Source organism: Equus caballus, chromosome 21, assembly GCF_041296265.1.
Source record: "Equus caballus isolate H_3958 breed thoroughbred chromosome 21, TB-T2T, whole genome shotgun sequence".
In the NCBI taxonomy this organism is placed as follows: domain Eukaryota; kingdom Metazoa; phylum Chordata; class Mammalia; order Perissodactyla; family Equidae; genus Equus; species Equus caballus.
In genome coordinates this window covers 22,541,029-22,557,193 of record NC_091704.1, presented here as the reverse complement: position 1 = coordinate 22,557,193, position 16,165 = coordinate 22,541,029, and the positions used below count along the sequence as shown (strand labels likewise).

The 16,165-nt window shown below is 34.6% G+C and overlaps 1 protein-coding gene across 5 annotated transcripts in view; it reads right to left on the bottom strand.

Moving 5' to 3' along the window:
• Positions 1–16,165, bottom strand: part of CENPK (centromere protein K) — a 62,488-nt gene that overhangs the window by 42,958 nt on the left and 3,365 nt on the right. For all 5 annotated transcript variants that reach the window (XR_011430118.1, XM_001490758.6, XM_023625278.2 and 2 more), the window contains 4 exon segments: positions 12,791–12,941; positions 10,647–10,703; positions 7,316–7,388; positions 3,558–3,604 (listed from right to left, as the gene is read on the bottom strand). Coding sequence is in view for 4 of the 5 variants with exons in the window: in XM_001490758.6 (XP_001490808.3) it covers positions 3,558–3,604; positions 7,316–7,388; positions 10,647–10,703; positions 12,791–12,907 (294 nt within the window). In the remaining variant the exon portion in view is untranslated.

Sequence of the window (16,165 nt, the reverse complement as noted above, 5' to 3'; positions counted from 1 at the left end):
ATCTAAATTTGAAACCTAAAACTTTAAAATTTCTAAAAGAAAATATGCAAGAAATCTTTGTAACGTTAAGTTGGGCAAATATTTCTTATATGTGAGCACAAACCTTAAGAGAAAACCTGAGAAAATGGAGTTAATCAAATTAGGAACTTAAGTTCTTCAAAAGACACTGTTTAGAGAATAAAAAGACAAGTATACAGGAAAGGGTTAACTCAGCAGGCCAAGGTTGCACAAACTCTGCACATTACCAAGAAAGGTCCGTCTTTAGGACTGGTCCCTGGTGGACTCCTGGAAGATGAGCTCTGATGCCTTGGAATATTCTGCCTGATAAGAGTGCTTTCATATGCCTGGGGCCTTGGGCGGCTTAGTATCAATTTGATAAGAGAGTTTATTCTAACTATGTGATTTATGGTGAATGGATTTTTGCTCTGGGGGGGCTGGAGTCTGGGTAGCTCACAGAGGTGACTCTGGGTAGTCAGTCACAGAGGCCCTACGCACACGGTGACTGCTTCCTGATAAAAACACTGGACAACAAGGCTTGGGTGAATTTCCCTGTATCAACACTTGGCACATATTGCCACACACAGTTGCAGGGAGAATTAAATGCATCCATGCAACTCCACTGGGGAAGGACTCCTGTAAGCTTGGTCCATGTGCCTTTTTTCCCTTTGCTCATTGTTACCTGTGTCCTCTCACTATAATAAACTGTAACCATGAGTATAATAGTTCATCTGAGTCCTGTGAGCCCATGTAGTGAATCACTGGACCTCAGACTGATCTTGGGGAAAACCCTGACACAGCTGGCATCAGAAGTGGAATTTACTATAATGACCCTGTCTTACTGAAACCTGGTGAAAGCACTGTTCGGGAAAAGGAAGGATGATGGGCCAGGGGATGATGAATCTTTGATGCCTGATGGTTATCAAGTCAACAAAGGTATACGACAAGAGCTGCACTGTGATCAGTTACTGTAGGTAGACTTTATCAATGAAATTCAGACATGATAGAAATAATTCTCAGAGTTGGCTCACTGAATGCATAAGGAAGTGCAAAATAATGAGAAACAAGCCAAATATTCAATCCTTTTGTTATTTTTATCTGTAACAGTTAAAACAAAAGTAGACTGTTGAGGCAGATACTGGCACTGCATCAGGTTTGGATTTCGGCCAGTCCAAACTACAGCTGCTAGCCTAAGGGCTGCTACCAATGGGAAAATTATGCTGGATCATTATGTCATATATCATTTTTAATTAATGATGTTGGAAATTTGGTGGACCTTTTCAATGTGGAGAAAAATCATTATCTTTCATTCTGGGAAAAATGTTCATGTATTTATTTTATAATATCTTCCTTTCTACTTTTTTCTACTGTGGAACTTCTACTGGCCATATTTTGTCCTTTTGAGTTGATACTCTAGTTTTCTTATCTTCTATTATTCTAATTTTCCTTTTTTTCTCCATTCCTAACCTACTCTCTAGGAGATTTCCATGACTATAATTACCAATCTCCTTTGTGATTATTTCAGCTATCATATTTTCATTTAGAAGGGCACCTTCTTGTTCTCTGAATGCTCCCTTTTAAAATTAACAGCATTATTGAGGTATAATTCACATATCATACAATTTACTCATCTAAAGTATATAATTCAATGATTTTTAGTATATTCACAGAGTTGTACAAACATCACCACAACCAATTTTTGAACATTTTCACACCCCAAAAGGAAACCTGTTAGCAGTATCCTTTAGCAGGCACTCACTATGTCCTTTCTAATCACCCAGCCTGAATCAACAAGCAACAATCTACTTTCCATCCCTATACATTTTCCTATTATGAATATTTGATATAAATGGAATCGTATAATATGTGATCCTTTGTGACTGGCTTCTTTCATTTAGCATAAGGTTTTCAAGGTACATCCATATTATAGCATATATCAGTACTTCATTTCTTTTTATTGACAAATAATATGCCATTGTATAAATACATCACATTTTATTTATCCATCCATCAGTTGATTAACATTTGGGTTGCTTGCCCCTTTTGGCTATTAAGAAAAATGTTGTTATGAACATTTGTGTGTAAGTTTTTCACACACATATTTTCATTTCTCTTGGGTATATACCTAGGTGTGAAACTGCTGGTTCAGACAATAACTCGTTTACCTTTTGAGGAACTACCAGCCTGTTTTGCAAAATGGCTACAGTATCTCACATTCCTATCAGCAGTGTATATGTGTTCTAATTTCTCCACATCTTCACCAATACTTGTTATTGTCTATCTTTTGATCATAGCCATCATAGGGGATATAAAGTTGTCTTTTTTAAAAACTGGCATTGTTATTTTGTGGACTCAACAAATTGTTTTATCTCTCTGAAGATATTATTTTATTAAACTCTCCTTGTTCCTTGAATTTTTCTATTTCCTTAAGGTTCATATTTGTCAACTGTTTTGGGTTTCTGCCTTTCCATTTGGAGGCATTTCACAAATATTGATGATCATTGGCTGGACGTTCATATTTAAAAATCAAAAACTTACTAAAAACTCTGTTTATGAATGGGGCTTTGTTAGTACAGCCACCCTGCTTTTTTACCAGGGACTTCCATTTATTAATACTTATAGATCTTTTTTCTTGGGCCATTTAGATTTTCCAGAGATTATTTTATCTCCTGTTGGAGGCTATTTTTATACCAGGCTACAGAACCTCTAGAGACAGAGCAGGGAGAAGAGCTGGTACTTCCACCAAACTGTATGAAAATGTTAACTTGAGCTTTCTGACTTTTGACCTGCACACCACCCCTACTAAACACCCAACCTGGTGTCCCTGAGTCCAGAGCCTCAATAATTTAATGCCTCTATGCCATATACCTCCAGTTTTCAGGTATGTGAATAAAAAGTTAGCTGTTTGACTATAAGAGAGAAAAATTCTAATAGTCCGTGTTCTGACTTTAAAGAAACCTTGTTTTTAGCACACGCTTGAACCCTGAATTTTGCAGTACCAGGTTCCTTCAAATTCCAAGCCTTTCTTCAATTCTATAAGGCAGATAATCTCTCTTTTAATCACTATTTCTGTCTCTAAGGGCACACAGATACTTATCTCTTTGCATGTTCTACAACCTTGTTTAAAATTCCTGTTTGAGTCTATCTTCTCTCCTATACTTTGACCAAATGGAATTAAACTTTAAAAACATGTCTGTATTGACATTTATCTTAAGTTTTGAGAAGGAAAGATGGATATGTATGACAATTTAGCTTAACCTTTCTTCTTTATTATGAAGAGAGTTTAATAAACTAAAAATTAAGTACAAGAGTAAAAGTTTACATATTAAACTTTAGTGATAGTTCTGATATACAAATTGAGTTCAAAATTCAAATTTTTGGATTGAATTCAAAAATTTTAAAACTCAAAATATTCTGTTTAATAAAACATAATTAAGATAAAAATAGAAAAATTAATATGGTTTTAAAGTGGTTTCACCCTACTTCTTATGTCATGAACTTATCCAAAACACTTCTAGTAATAAATTTTTGGGGTTATAGAAATTCATTAAGTGACTTACCTCTTCTTTTCCCAATGTTAGCAGAACTTCTTCATTCAGTGGAATTACTACAGAAACAAAATGAAACAAAATTATACAAACGCTTAGTTAACCCTCAAAAATAAAAAATTTGATTTTGTGCTTTCTAGGAAACTCTCTTCCCTTTCTATGTACATATTACAGAAGTTTTTATGAAATGTGTGCAGTTTTTATGAAATCATTTTTAACATCTTTACATATATAACCAACATATATAATTTTAGACAAATGTGATATTTATGCATTTTGTTTTTAGTACCTTTTTCCTTTCTTGTTTTGTTTTCTCAATCCCTCAAAAGCAAAATTAATAATCTATAATGTGTTCCTTAATATTTCTTTCTGTACTCATATGATCCTATGCATGCATACATATACATATATATACATATACATCCAAGGGTTATTAATTATTTCATTGCTGGTTTTACAAGAATGGGATCATAGCACACATATTATTCGTATCTTGTTTTGACTCAAAAAAAGCCCCATGAGAATCCTTTCTATTGATCTAGTATAACTCTAATTAATACCTTTAAGTCGCTGCATAATATTCCACAGGGTGAATATACCATGTATTCAGTGGTTTTGCCAATGATAGCATTAAATTTATGTCTAGCTTTGGCCACAAAAAGCAATGATACAGTAACATTCTTTTATTTGTGTCTTTATGTATTTGTGCTTTAATTTCTGTGGGACAGATTCCCAGACGTGGAATTTCACAGAAGGAAATGTGTATTTTGAATTTTAATACAGGATGCCAGATTATTTTCTAAAGAATTTCTATGAACAATGAATAAGAAACAGCAAAAGATATAAACTCTTCTAAAATTTGTGCCAATCTGATGAGCACAAACTAATATTTCATTTTAATTTTGTATAGCAAAATTAAATCCTTATGCTTAGAAAAGTTCAACCCATATACTTAGGAAAGTTTACCTTTCCTAACAAAGTGCTATTTAAAATTTCTCAAATGACATGCTACCAAAAACTTTCTAAGCTATCTGCTATTCTATAGGGTCTTCTAATAGGAAAGAGCTTCCTAGATGTGCTTCATAGGTTCTATATTAGAACCGATTAGAAGTCTCAGGAGGGCTACTATTCATATCAAAAAATGCAGTGAGAAGGATTTTAAGAACACAAAGTCTAAAAATCTTCCTCTTGGCCAGTTTGGCCAAGAGAAGCATTTCAATATTCATTCAGTCATTTCAACCAATACAATACGGCAGGTTCTAAGAATATAAAGATTTTTAAAATCCTTACAGTGTGGCAGCCTATGAAACTGGCAACCTTAAGAAGGGTACTTGACCAATATGGCAGCCTGTGTGTTTGGTGTTACCAGGACAAGGTGTGTATGTAAGGGATGATGATAATAAGAAAAATAAAAATTAAAAACTCCGATATATAGCCTCAAAAAGAATACTTAGAAATAAAATTTAGCCCAGGAGGCAAAAGATCTGTATCCTAAAAACTACAAAATATTGCTGAAAGAAATTAAAGACACCAATAAATAGAAAGACATATGTGTTCCATGATTATAAGACTTAACATTGTTAAGATGTCAATACTACCTCAAAGTGAGCTACAGATTCAATGCAATCCCTATCAAAATCCCAATGTTTTTTGCAGAAACAGAAAAATCCATCCTAAAATTCACACAGAATCTCAAGGGAACCCACATGGCCAAAACAATCTTGGGGAAAAAAGAACAAAGTTGGAGGTTTCATATTTTCTAATTTCAAAAGTTACTACAAGCTACAGTAATCAAAACAGTATGCTACTGGCATAGAGACAGACATATAGACCGACAGGATAGAACAGAGCCCAGAAATAAATCCTCACATTTTTTTGACAAGGGTGCCAAGACAATTCAATGGGGGAAAAGACAGTTATCTCAACAAACGGTATTGGAAAAACTCGATACACATGCAAAAGAATGAAGTTGGACCTTTAACTTTTCTTTAAGTTTGAAAGTTTCTACAACTAATTAAAAATATCTTGATCAAGAAGTAAAAAGTCTATTATAATAATCTAATGGATTGGTGATGAAGGCCTAAACTAAATCTGTGGCAGTAGGGCTCAATAGTTAATAACTGGCTGTATGTGAAATATGAAAAAGGAAGAATCTAGAAGGACTATTAAATTTATGTCTAATCAAATAGATTCCATTCAACAGAGATCAGACCATGAATCTGAGGCATCTGTAGAATATTTTGGGAACAGAGATCAGTTCATGAATCTGAGACATGAATCTGAATCTATAGAATATTTTGGAAATGATCTCTCTAAGGTAGAAAGCTATATAAGTATGATTTGGATATATAGATTTGCAAGTTGTTATGAAAATCGTGCCTCTCCCCTAGACCAATTCACGTTGAAGTCCTAACCTCCCAGTACCTGAGAATGTGACTGTACTTACAATAGGGTCTTTAAAGAGGCAATTATGTTAAATGAGGTCATTCAGATGGGCCTTACTTAAACGTGACTGGCATCCCTATACAAAGAGATTAGGACACAGATGGGCACAGAGGGAGACCATGTGAAGACACTAGGAGAAGACAGCTATCTATAAGCCAAGAAAAAAGGCCTCAGAAGGAACCAACCCTGTCAATACCTTGATCTTGGACTTTTAGCCTCCAAAATTGTGAGAAAATAAATTTCTGTTGTTTAAGCCACCCAGTCCATGGTACTTTGTTAGGGCAGCCCTAGCAAACTACTACACAAGTCATTAATACAGATATAATAAACAAAAACAGAAGCAGAAAATATAATGCTGGAATAACATACAGAGTAAGAAGCAAAAACAGCTGAGCACAGTCCTCGGGAGAACACCAAGATTTTAACAGCAGATTATGAGCAGCCTTTGAGATGCTCAATATAGGCTGAGGAGGCAATAGGATATAAAGTTTAATGCAAATTAAAATCACAATTGTATATACATATACTTACCAGAAGTGCTAAAATTAAAAAGACTACTAAGTGGTAGCGAAGACGTGGAACAATGAAGGACATTAGCGTAAATATAGTAATTAAAACCAAGAATGGATGAAATTATCTAGGAAGAGAATGAGGAGAAAAGAATCCCCATAACTGGAATAGAGAATGATAAGCCAACAAAGGAGACTGAGAAGGGAAGTGGAGGGAGTTAAAGGAATAGGAGACAGAGGGGTAGGAGAAAGGGGAAGGAAGATGTACATGGAAAAAGAGGGTACAATTTATATAGACCACAAATACAGATACACACATGGTCAGCTGGGTATTATAACTACAGATTTTTAAGCCATCTTCTATATCTCAACTAAAGGCAAAAATACAGTCGGCCTCTGCTGGACAAATCAAGAGGCAACATAACAATCTATGCGGCCCTTACATAAATAAGTATCTAAAATAACTTTTCTCTTATACTAGATAAGTTTCATTCATTAAGAAACAACTTATAGTTTCTACTGAGCATATAAGATAGTATCTATCAGGATAAAATGATGGCTATAATAAGGTCTCCATAATCAAAATTACTACACTCTAACGTGAGACAGATATGTTTCTTATTATCTATATAATAAAATAAGCAGAAAACAATGTGTAAACAGAAAGAAAACTGAGGTGGCTTTCTAATATCAATGGAATTTAGGCAATTTCAAGAAGGCTAACTGGATCTTGTAACTCTTCTTGTGATCACTAAATTAACTTGCCATTACAGTAATTTGTTTACAAAAATATAAACCTAAAAATAAGAATCTTACTTTTAGGAGTTTCTTTCTGCCATTGACTGAGTTCAGCAGTCAAACATTTCATTTGCATAATTAATAATGATAGCTATTAAAAAAGAACAAGAGAATAAGACAAAATCATTTCTTGTTGAATGCCATTCATAGCCATTCATAGACGAAAGTATAGACATTCTTATACTTTAATACAAGTTTCTAACATAAATAGCTAACATAATTACCTAGCTAAACTATAAAAGATTATCACTCCAAACAGAATTCTGCTTTAAAACATACTAATCATAGCTCATAAATTGACTGTTATACTAATGATATAGTATTAAAAAAAGATCAATTCTACTTCACCACTCAACCTAAAATAAAAGAACATACATACATTAAGTTTATTCTCTAAACCAATATTTCTTTAAAAAATAGGCTATTTCTTGCCAACATTTTTTACACAAATTTTAAATTGTGCACCCCTTTAGCCAAAGATAAATTAGGATGGATATGTCTCTGATATTAGGCGGCTCCAATCATTATAATTCTGATAATTACAAATCTATGTGATAAATCTGTCGCTTGATCAGACCATAAAATTAAAGTCTATGTACGCTTAAAGTTAAATTTCAGAACATTTTTTATCTCCTCTATATAATCCTTATTAATAGCCAGACAGATCAAAAATTCACATTTCAAAAATGCAATCGGTATTACTGGAATATTTACACTAAAAGGACACCAAGTACTGTCTTTTCTAACCCAATTTTACGATACAGAGCAGGTAGCTCAAAGACTCTGCTCTGTATCATAACATTGCCTGTTAAACAGTCAAAGGAAAAAGAAACTGGTCTCTTTGAATGCTTTATATAATTATATAAAAATGCATTTACAGGTATTTAAAATTTTTACCAAAGGAGAGTTTAACATTATTTTCTTATAAATAATTAAATAAGAATGTGAAAAAGTTTTTTGTGAACTATAAAGCGATTTATAAATGTTAATTATTATTATCACTAGGAAAGGATAACAAATTCTTAGAAAGTAGTATCTAAAATAGGCAAAACCATCATAATGATAAGGAATCCATATCACTTTTTCTGTACATATCAAGTTGAAACATATAGTTACCGATATTCATTTTTCAACCTATTAAAAACCAGTAATTTCATACAGTTCAACTTCACACTGTATTGACGAAGCACAGCTCTTACCTTGCCAAAGCCCAGGTAAGGCAAATACCCAAATTATTTCTGATCTCGCTATAAAATTAAACATTTTCTAAGAAAAGAAAGTAACAGTAGTATTTCTAAAGTGATTTAAACACAAAAACTTGAGAAATCTTGCCATTTTCTCATTTAAAATATCCAACTTCTTGCTTCAGAAAATGAACTGAATTTTAATATTGAAGTTTTGAAGTTATTAGGTGTGCAGAAAAGAGTTAACAAAGCAAGTCTGAGACTATCCTTAAAGGCTCTTGTCTGGCATCTGGGAATTTGAATTTTGAAATGGTTCCCACTAACCTAACTGATAAGACTGGCTCTCTGTGCCTAAAATGTGCAAAGATTATGATTTCTGCTGAATACCTGCTTTCCTTCTGGGAGTCTGGTATTTTGATAACTGCTAGGCAGAGGGTGGCTATGTAACTAGCCCCTACAAAAAACCTTGGGCACTGAGTCTCTAAGGAGGTTCCCTGGTAGACAACATTTCACACTTATCAGAACTCTCTGGGGAAATTAAGCACGTCTTAAGTGACTCCACTGGGAGAGGACTCCTGAAAGTTCACACCTGGTTTCCTCTGGACTTCACCCATCTCTTTTTCTCTTTACTGGTTTTATTCTGTATCCTTTCAATGTAATAAATCTCAGCCATGAGTATGACCATATACTGAGTTCTATGAGTCCCCTTAGAGAATCATCAACCTGGGAGTATTCTTGGGGACCCTCAATACAATAGGAAAAGGCATTTTGTGAATTCTTTAGATAACGTTATTATTGAATATCTCAGGACATTGCACATTTACAATTACATAAGCACTTCCCTCAAAGCCAGTGTTTGGCTTATTGCATGAAAATCATTCAGGACACTTATAGGCCCCATCCCAAATGATTCTCAGTCAGGAGGTCTCAATTTCTACAACATAAGAACCACACTTCCCAAGAAAACCAGATGATAGCTTATTTACTGTATAAAGCTTTTCCAAATAAAAAATCAGTTTTACACTGTACCATAGAACTCTATATTTGATGGATAAAAAAATTTTTCCAAAAGACAGCTTAATTCTTTATCATCCATTTTTAGATTAAAGATCTAGTGCAATAGGCAGTTTCAAAAGTGACAAATTAGTTTTTTCCCCTTCTTTCCTTATCTCTCTCATTCTCATTTTTTATTGAGTATTATTATGCTCATAGACTTTTATTTTTTCATAGCTATAATAAATCAAAGCCATTATTCCTTTTGATGCTCACATGATACCAAATTTGGGCAACAAGAGTGCCTTCAATTGGTTCCTATGTCTTTTGATATGCTCCCAAAAGTTCTGGAGAACTTTCATTGAAATCATTTGTATCATTGACTTTGTTCTTAGAATTTTTATCAATAAAATATTTTTGACTTTTTATATGGTCAAATACATCTAAATTTTCTTTTATAATGTCTAGATTTCTATTATTAGCCAAGAGTTTTCCCCTGTCCCTAGATTGCACTAATAGTCTCTGAGCTTTTCTTATAAGATACGTATGGCATATCTATCTAGAATTTATGTCTATATAATGAGACATAGAAGTCCAATTTTATTTTCTCCCAGATGGATATCTAGTTGTACCACTACCATTTATAAATTAATTCATCACTTTCCCACAGATTGAAACTACCATCTTACTCACATTTTAAAGTGTTACTCTGTTCAACTTTATCCATTGGTTTATTCCTAAACCAATTCCATAGGTCTTTGATTACTAAAATGGATAATAATCCTTTGTTAAGCTTAGGGTAAAATCAGTTAAGATTCCATACAGATATTAAAATAACTGTGGCTGCTGTACCTAACACAAAGTAAGACAGTCTTTGTTCTTTTAACAGGTATCATAATAGCAGCCAAAGAGCAAGTCACTCAACAGTTAAATGTATATGTAGCTGTTAAAAGATATATAACAAAGAAAATATTCTCTTATTTATTTATAACAGCTTAGTCAAAAATTTTTTAGAATACTTTCTTAAGTCAGAAAGAGTATTTTCCAAATGATTAGGCACACAGCTGTTAACACAGCTATTACACTTGGGATAAATATAGACAAATATACTTCTTATCCAAAATACAATGAATTCCACTTAGCTATTTCAGGAAGATAAAAAGGATTCATACCTGAGCATTTGATTCAGTGAGTGTCTCAGTTCCAACAAGTGATAGTTTATTCTGACACTTGATGTAAAAAGTAAAGAAAATCAAGTCACATACTATAACCCACAGCCAATTCTCTTCTTCTCCCCTTTTAGACCACTCAATGTAATATTCCTCTAAATATACAAATATCTGATGAAAGAGAAGAGTTTGTTTAATTCCTCCCTTTCTAAGCAAGAGGATCAGGAAGGAAGCCAAACAGGTCCCAAGGTGAATACATGAAAAGCAAAAGGGGATACTAGCCTTTTATACAGAATGAGAAAATGAGCATAAGGAAAAACAAAACAAAAACTAATAGCTAGAGTGAATTAAAAGCCAGATACTGGAAAAATGGAAAATAAGAGAATAAGAGGGAAAGCATTATAGAAAAATAATAAAAGAGGTAAGAAGATAGTTAAGATCATAAGAAAATAGTCTTCAGGAGACAGTGTTTCTATGCCATCAAAAAAAAAATCTACAACCATTAAGAGTGATTATATCTGAGGTAAAAATATGAATAATTTAAATTTTAATTGTACTTATTTATAGTTACAATATTCTTCTACCAAAAAAATTATATTTTTAAATTCAAATTTCTATAGTGAAAAAATAACAAAAGCAAAAAAAAGGATTATATAAATTACCTTGAAAATACACTTAATGATGGAGTACCAAAGATTTACGTTAAAAAAAATCTTTTTAAAGCAAAAGAGCCACTAACCTGTCCTAATCTGAAACTTTACTGGACAGAACAGGATATGAAAAATGTCTGTGGCCTATATATCATCCATTACACTACTATAAGTAGAACAAATTTTTACCAACATCCTGTAGTGTACCAGAAGTGGTTCTGTTGCACTACCCCAGAAAATGTACATACATTTCAAACACATTTTCTAACTTAGTCCATATTTTCACTCAAACTCCATAATTATGTGTTCTCCTCACTTCTATATTCTCTATCTTAGGAAATAACCCCACCAACCACCCAATGGCTCAAACCATGAACCTGAAACTACCCATAATTCCTCCCCATTTCACAAGTGACTTCCAAGTCCTTTTGATTCTACCTCCTTCATATCTCTTGAATCCATTCTTCTCTCTTTGCAATGACAGAATCTAGGCCTTCAGTACTTAACAAGACTACTAGAGCCTCCTAAATGCTCTTTCTAACTGTTTTCTATTTTTTTTTAAATTTTTTTTTTTTTGAGGAAAATTAGCCTTGAGCTAACTACTGCAAATCCTCCTCTTTTTGCTGAGGAAGACTGGCCCTGAGCTAACATCCGTGCCCATCTTCCTCCACTTTATATGTGGGACACCTACCACAGCATGGCTTTTGCCAAGCAGCGCCACGTCCACACCCGGGATCTGAACCGGTGAACCCCGGGCCACCGCAAAGCAGAACGTGCGAACTTAACCACTGAGCCACCGGGCCGGCCCTCTACCTGTTTTCTCACTCTTTTGCATTCCATTTTCTTCAAAACCACCAGAGTGATTTTCCCAAACTACAAAACCCATCATGTCACTTCATGTTTATAATCCTTTAATGGCTCCTCATAGTATACACTCAAGAAAATCCTTCATGTTCTTGCCCCTAATTACCTCTCCAGTTTCACTCCACAAGTCCTTCTTCTCCTAATTTACATAAACCATAATATTCTACTTAGATTTTTCTAAACTCTCCCAACTTTTATATATTTTGTTCTTTCTGCTTTGTATACTGCTCCCACTTTCATAGGCTAATTCCTATTTACCCTTTAGAAATTAATTCAGTTATTACTTCTTTTAGAAAGTATCCTTGACCTCTTTAGTCTATGTTTAGTACTTCTCTTAAGTATAGTCTTTGCACTTCTGCCACAATACTTCTAATATAATGGCTTTTGCCTCCATTAGATAATAATCTCATTGAGGGCCAGGATTGCTATAATTTTTTCTCTTTCTACAGCTCACCTAGTATAAAGTTTCTTGAATGAATGGTTATAGGTCTAAAAACTATATAAATATTTATCATATAATACAATGGCTTTCAGGAACCAGCATAATTATTTGTTTCCTAAATCTATTATTGAAATTAAATTTAAATCTTATAGTAATTAATTGATATATCACTTTTATCTCTTGATACTTACTTCTTCCATATCTTTCCACAGTTCTTCACATTCTTTAATAAGTTCTTCTTCAGCATCTGTAACATCTTCCACTTCTGTAGTACTATCTGGATCTAGATCTTGCTGATTCACTGACATGTGCCTTATAATTTTCTTAGCCTTATAAGAAAATCTAAAGTAAAAAATTTTTATTCGTTTAACAATATTTGTTGACCATCTATTACCTGCCAGATACTCAGTTAGGAGCTAAAGATGAAATGGTGAATAAAATAGGCAAAAATCCTCCTACTATGGAGCTTACGTTCTAGTTACGGAAAACAGAAAATAAACCAAAAAAATTAAAAATATATATACTGAGTATATCCAATGATTTATAAGTGCTATGGAGAAAAGTAAGGCAGGGAAGAAACACAGGGAGTGCTAGGGCAGAGGCAATGTAATTTTACATAACCTTGTCAGATAAGGTCACTGAGAAGTTGACAGTTAAGCAAAAACCTGAAAGAGATAAGGAAGTGAGACATGGGGACATTCAGGGGAAGAGGCTCCAAGCAGAGGGAACTGCAAGTGCAAAAGCCTTTGTGCAGAAATATGACTGCCATGTTCCTAGAGCAGCAAAGCAGCCCATGTGACCAGAGCAGAGTAAGTAAGGTAGAGAACAGAAGATGAGGTCAGAGAGATAATAGGATTGAGATCATGTGGGCTTTGTAGGCCATTTTAAGGACTTAGGCTGAGATGATAAGCAGTTAGAGGATTTTGAACAGAGAAATGACATGACTTGAATTACGTTTTAACAGTATAATTCTGTTTACTACAGCCAGGAAGAACATAAGCAAGAAAGCCTGTTAGAAAGCTATTGCAATGATCCAAGCAAGATGTGGACCAGGATAATATTGAGGCAGTACAAAATGTGCAATTCTGAATATATTTTCAAGATAGAGCCAACAGGATTTCCTAACATCCTGTGTATAGAGTGTCAAAGAAAGAGAGGAGTCAATTATTACTAAAAAAATTTGTGCCTAAGCAATGGAGAGATGGAGTTGCCAGTTACTGAGACGGGAAAGGTGATGGAAGAAATAGATTCAGCAAGATGCAGGGGAGTGATGATTAAGAATTCAGTTTAGGACACATGAAATTTAAGGTGTCTATTAGTAGAGCTGCTGATTAGGCAGTTGGATATACATGCCTGGAGTTCAAGGGAAAGTTTCAAGTTAGAATTTCAGTCATCACCATACAGATATTTAAAGCCATGAGGCTGGCTGAGTTCAGAAAAGCAAGAATGTACAGAAATAAGAAGAGTTTCAGACCTGGAGAGTTTGAGAAGATGAGGAAGAACCATCTAAATAGTCTTAGAAGGAGCACCAGGTAAGGTAAGAGGAAAATCTAGAGTTTGATATCCTGAAACCCAAGATAAGAAAGCGTTCAAGGAAGGAGTGGTGAACTGTCAAATACTAGAGATAGGTCAAGTAAGATAGAAACAGAGAATTGACAATTAACTTAGCAATATAGATATGGGACTGTATTTTCCAAAAATAGTCACAGCAATTATTTCAGGTTGTCACCCCCTCATCCAGAGGCAGAGCCTATTTACCCTCCCCTTGAACTTCAGTGTGACTTTCTGATTGCCTTTATGAATAGAATAAAGTGGAAGACACACCACATGACTTCCAAAACTAAGTCACAAAGGGTAATATAGCTTACGTCTGCCTCTCTCTTGGAACACTCACCCTTGCAACCCAGCCACCATGCTGTGAGGAAGCCCAAACTAACACAAAATGAAGAGACCACACGGAGAAGTGCACATAGAAAGGAACTGAGGTTCCCAACCAAAAGTCAGACTCAATCACCAGACATGCACATGAACAAGTTTTCTGATGACTCAGTCCCCAGGCTTTGAATCTTTTAGACGGGGTCCAGACATTGTGGAACAGAGACAAGGTGTCCCTGCTGTGCCTTGTCTGAATTCTTGATGCACAGAATGGCTGAGCATAATAAACGGTTGTTTTACACCTCTAAGTTTTGGGGTAATTTGTCACAACAATTTCACTGGAGTAAATCATAACAATGGAGGCCACTGTTAATCTTTATAAGAGCAGTTTCAGTAGAATGGTAGCAGTGAAAGCCTGATTGGAGTGGATTTAAGAGAGAATAGAAGGCAAGTAACTAAACATACCCAGTGTATAAAACGTTCTAAAGAATTTTTTCTCTAAAGGAAAAGAGAAATAAGGTACCACCTGGAGGGAGATTGGGGTCAAGAGAGAGATTTCTTTTTTGTAAGATGAGAGAAAGTACAGCGTCTTTATATGATACAGTAAGAGGAAATATTGTTGATGCAGGAGAGAAAGGAGAGAACAAGAAGAATGGGATCTAGTACACAAGTAGAGGGGTTGGCTTTGAATGTACACACGGTTCATCTATTTTAATGTGATGGTAGGCAGAATATTAGGGACACAAATGTAGGTAGGTGAGTAGATCTGTTGCTAGGAGCTTACGGCAGTTCTGTTTGGGTTGTTTCTCTTTTCTCAGTGAAATGGTAACTAAGGTCATCAGCTGTGAATGAGGATGGAAACAAAGCATTGGAGGTTTAAAAGCAGAAGAAATGTATAAAACAGATATGGAAGAGACGGAAGAGGGTAAAATAGTAGGATTACTGGGTAGCACTAAAGGCCCATTTGAGATTAGCAGTCATGAATCTAAAGTGAAACTAATACACAGTTGTACATTTTTCTCTACAGTGTAGTAGCATAGATGCAGAGAGAGACAGAGTGAAAGAATGACAAAGTCTCTCAGATATGACCATAGGAGTACACAGCTAAGATAGAGAATATAATCACTGGAGGAAAGGTCAAGAAAAACAGAGGCCAGGTTATTGGAAGTATCTTCTATGTGGATATTAAAATCACCAAGAATTATGGTAGTAGTGCTGCAGAGGGTGACAGTGAGCCAAGAGCTGAAAGTCTTCAAGGAATGAGGAGCGTGACATAATCGTGCTAGATGACTGCTGCAAAGAGGAATGGCAGGTGGCAGACTGATGGATGAGATCCAAAGTTGGGCAATTTTATGGAGGTGGGCGGAGCCATAAAGAACAATGAGGGTGTCTACTCCACAACACCAAATGCGAATCAGAATAACCCACCCCCCGAAAATACTTTTATTCATATGGAACTTAAGTTTTATATAGCTTAATCAATTACTTATCAACAAAGAGGTTTTAAAGATGACTTGAATAGATACATCATGTTCATAGATTGGAGGACTCAATATTATAAACATGTTAATTTCCCCAAAATTGGTCTATTGAATCTTAATCAAAATTCTAAATTTTTCTGTATGTCTGGCACTTGACAAGCTAATTCTAAACTTTATATGGAAATACAAAGGGCCAAAAACAGCCAAGAC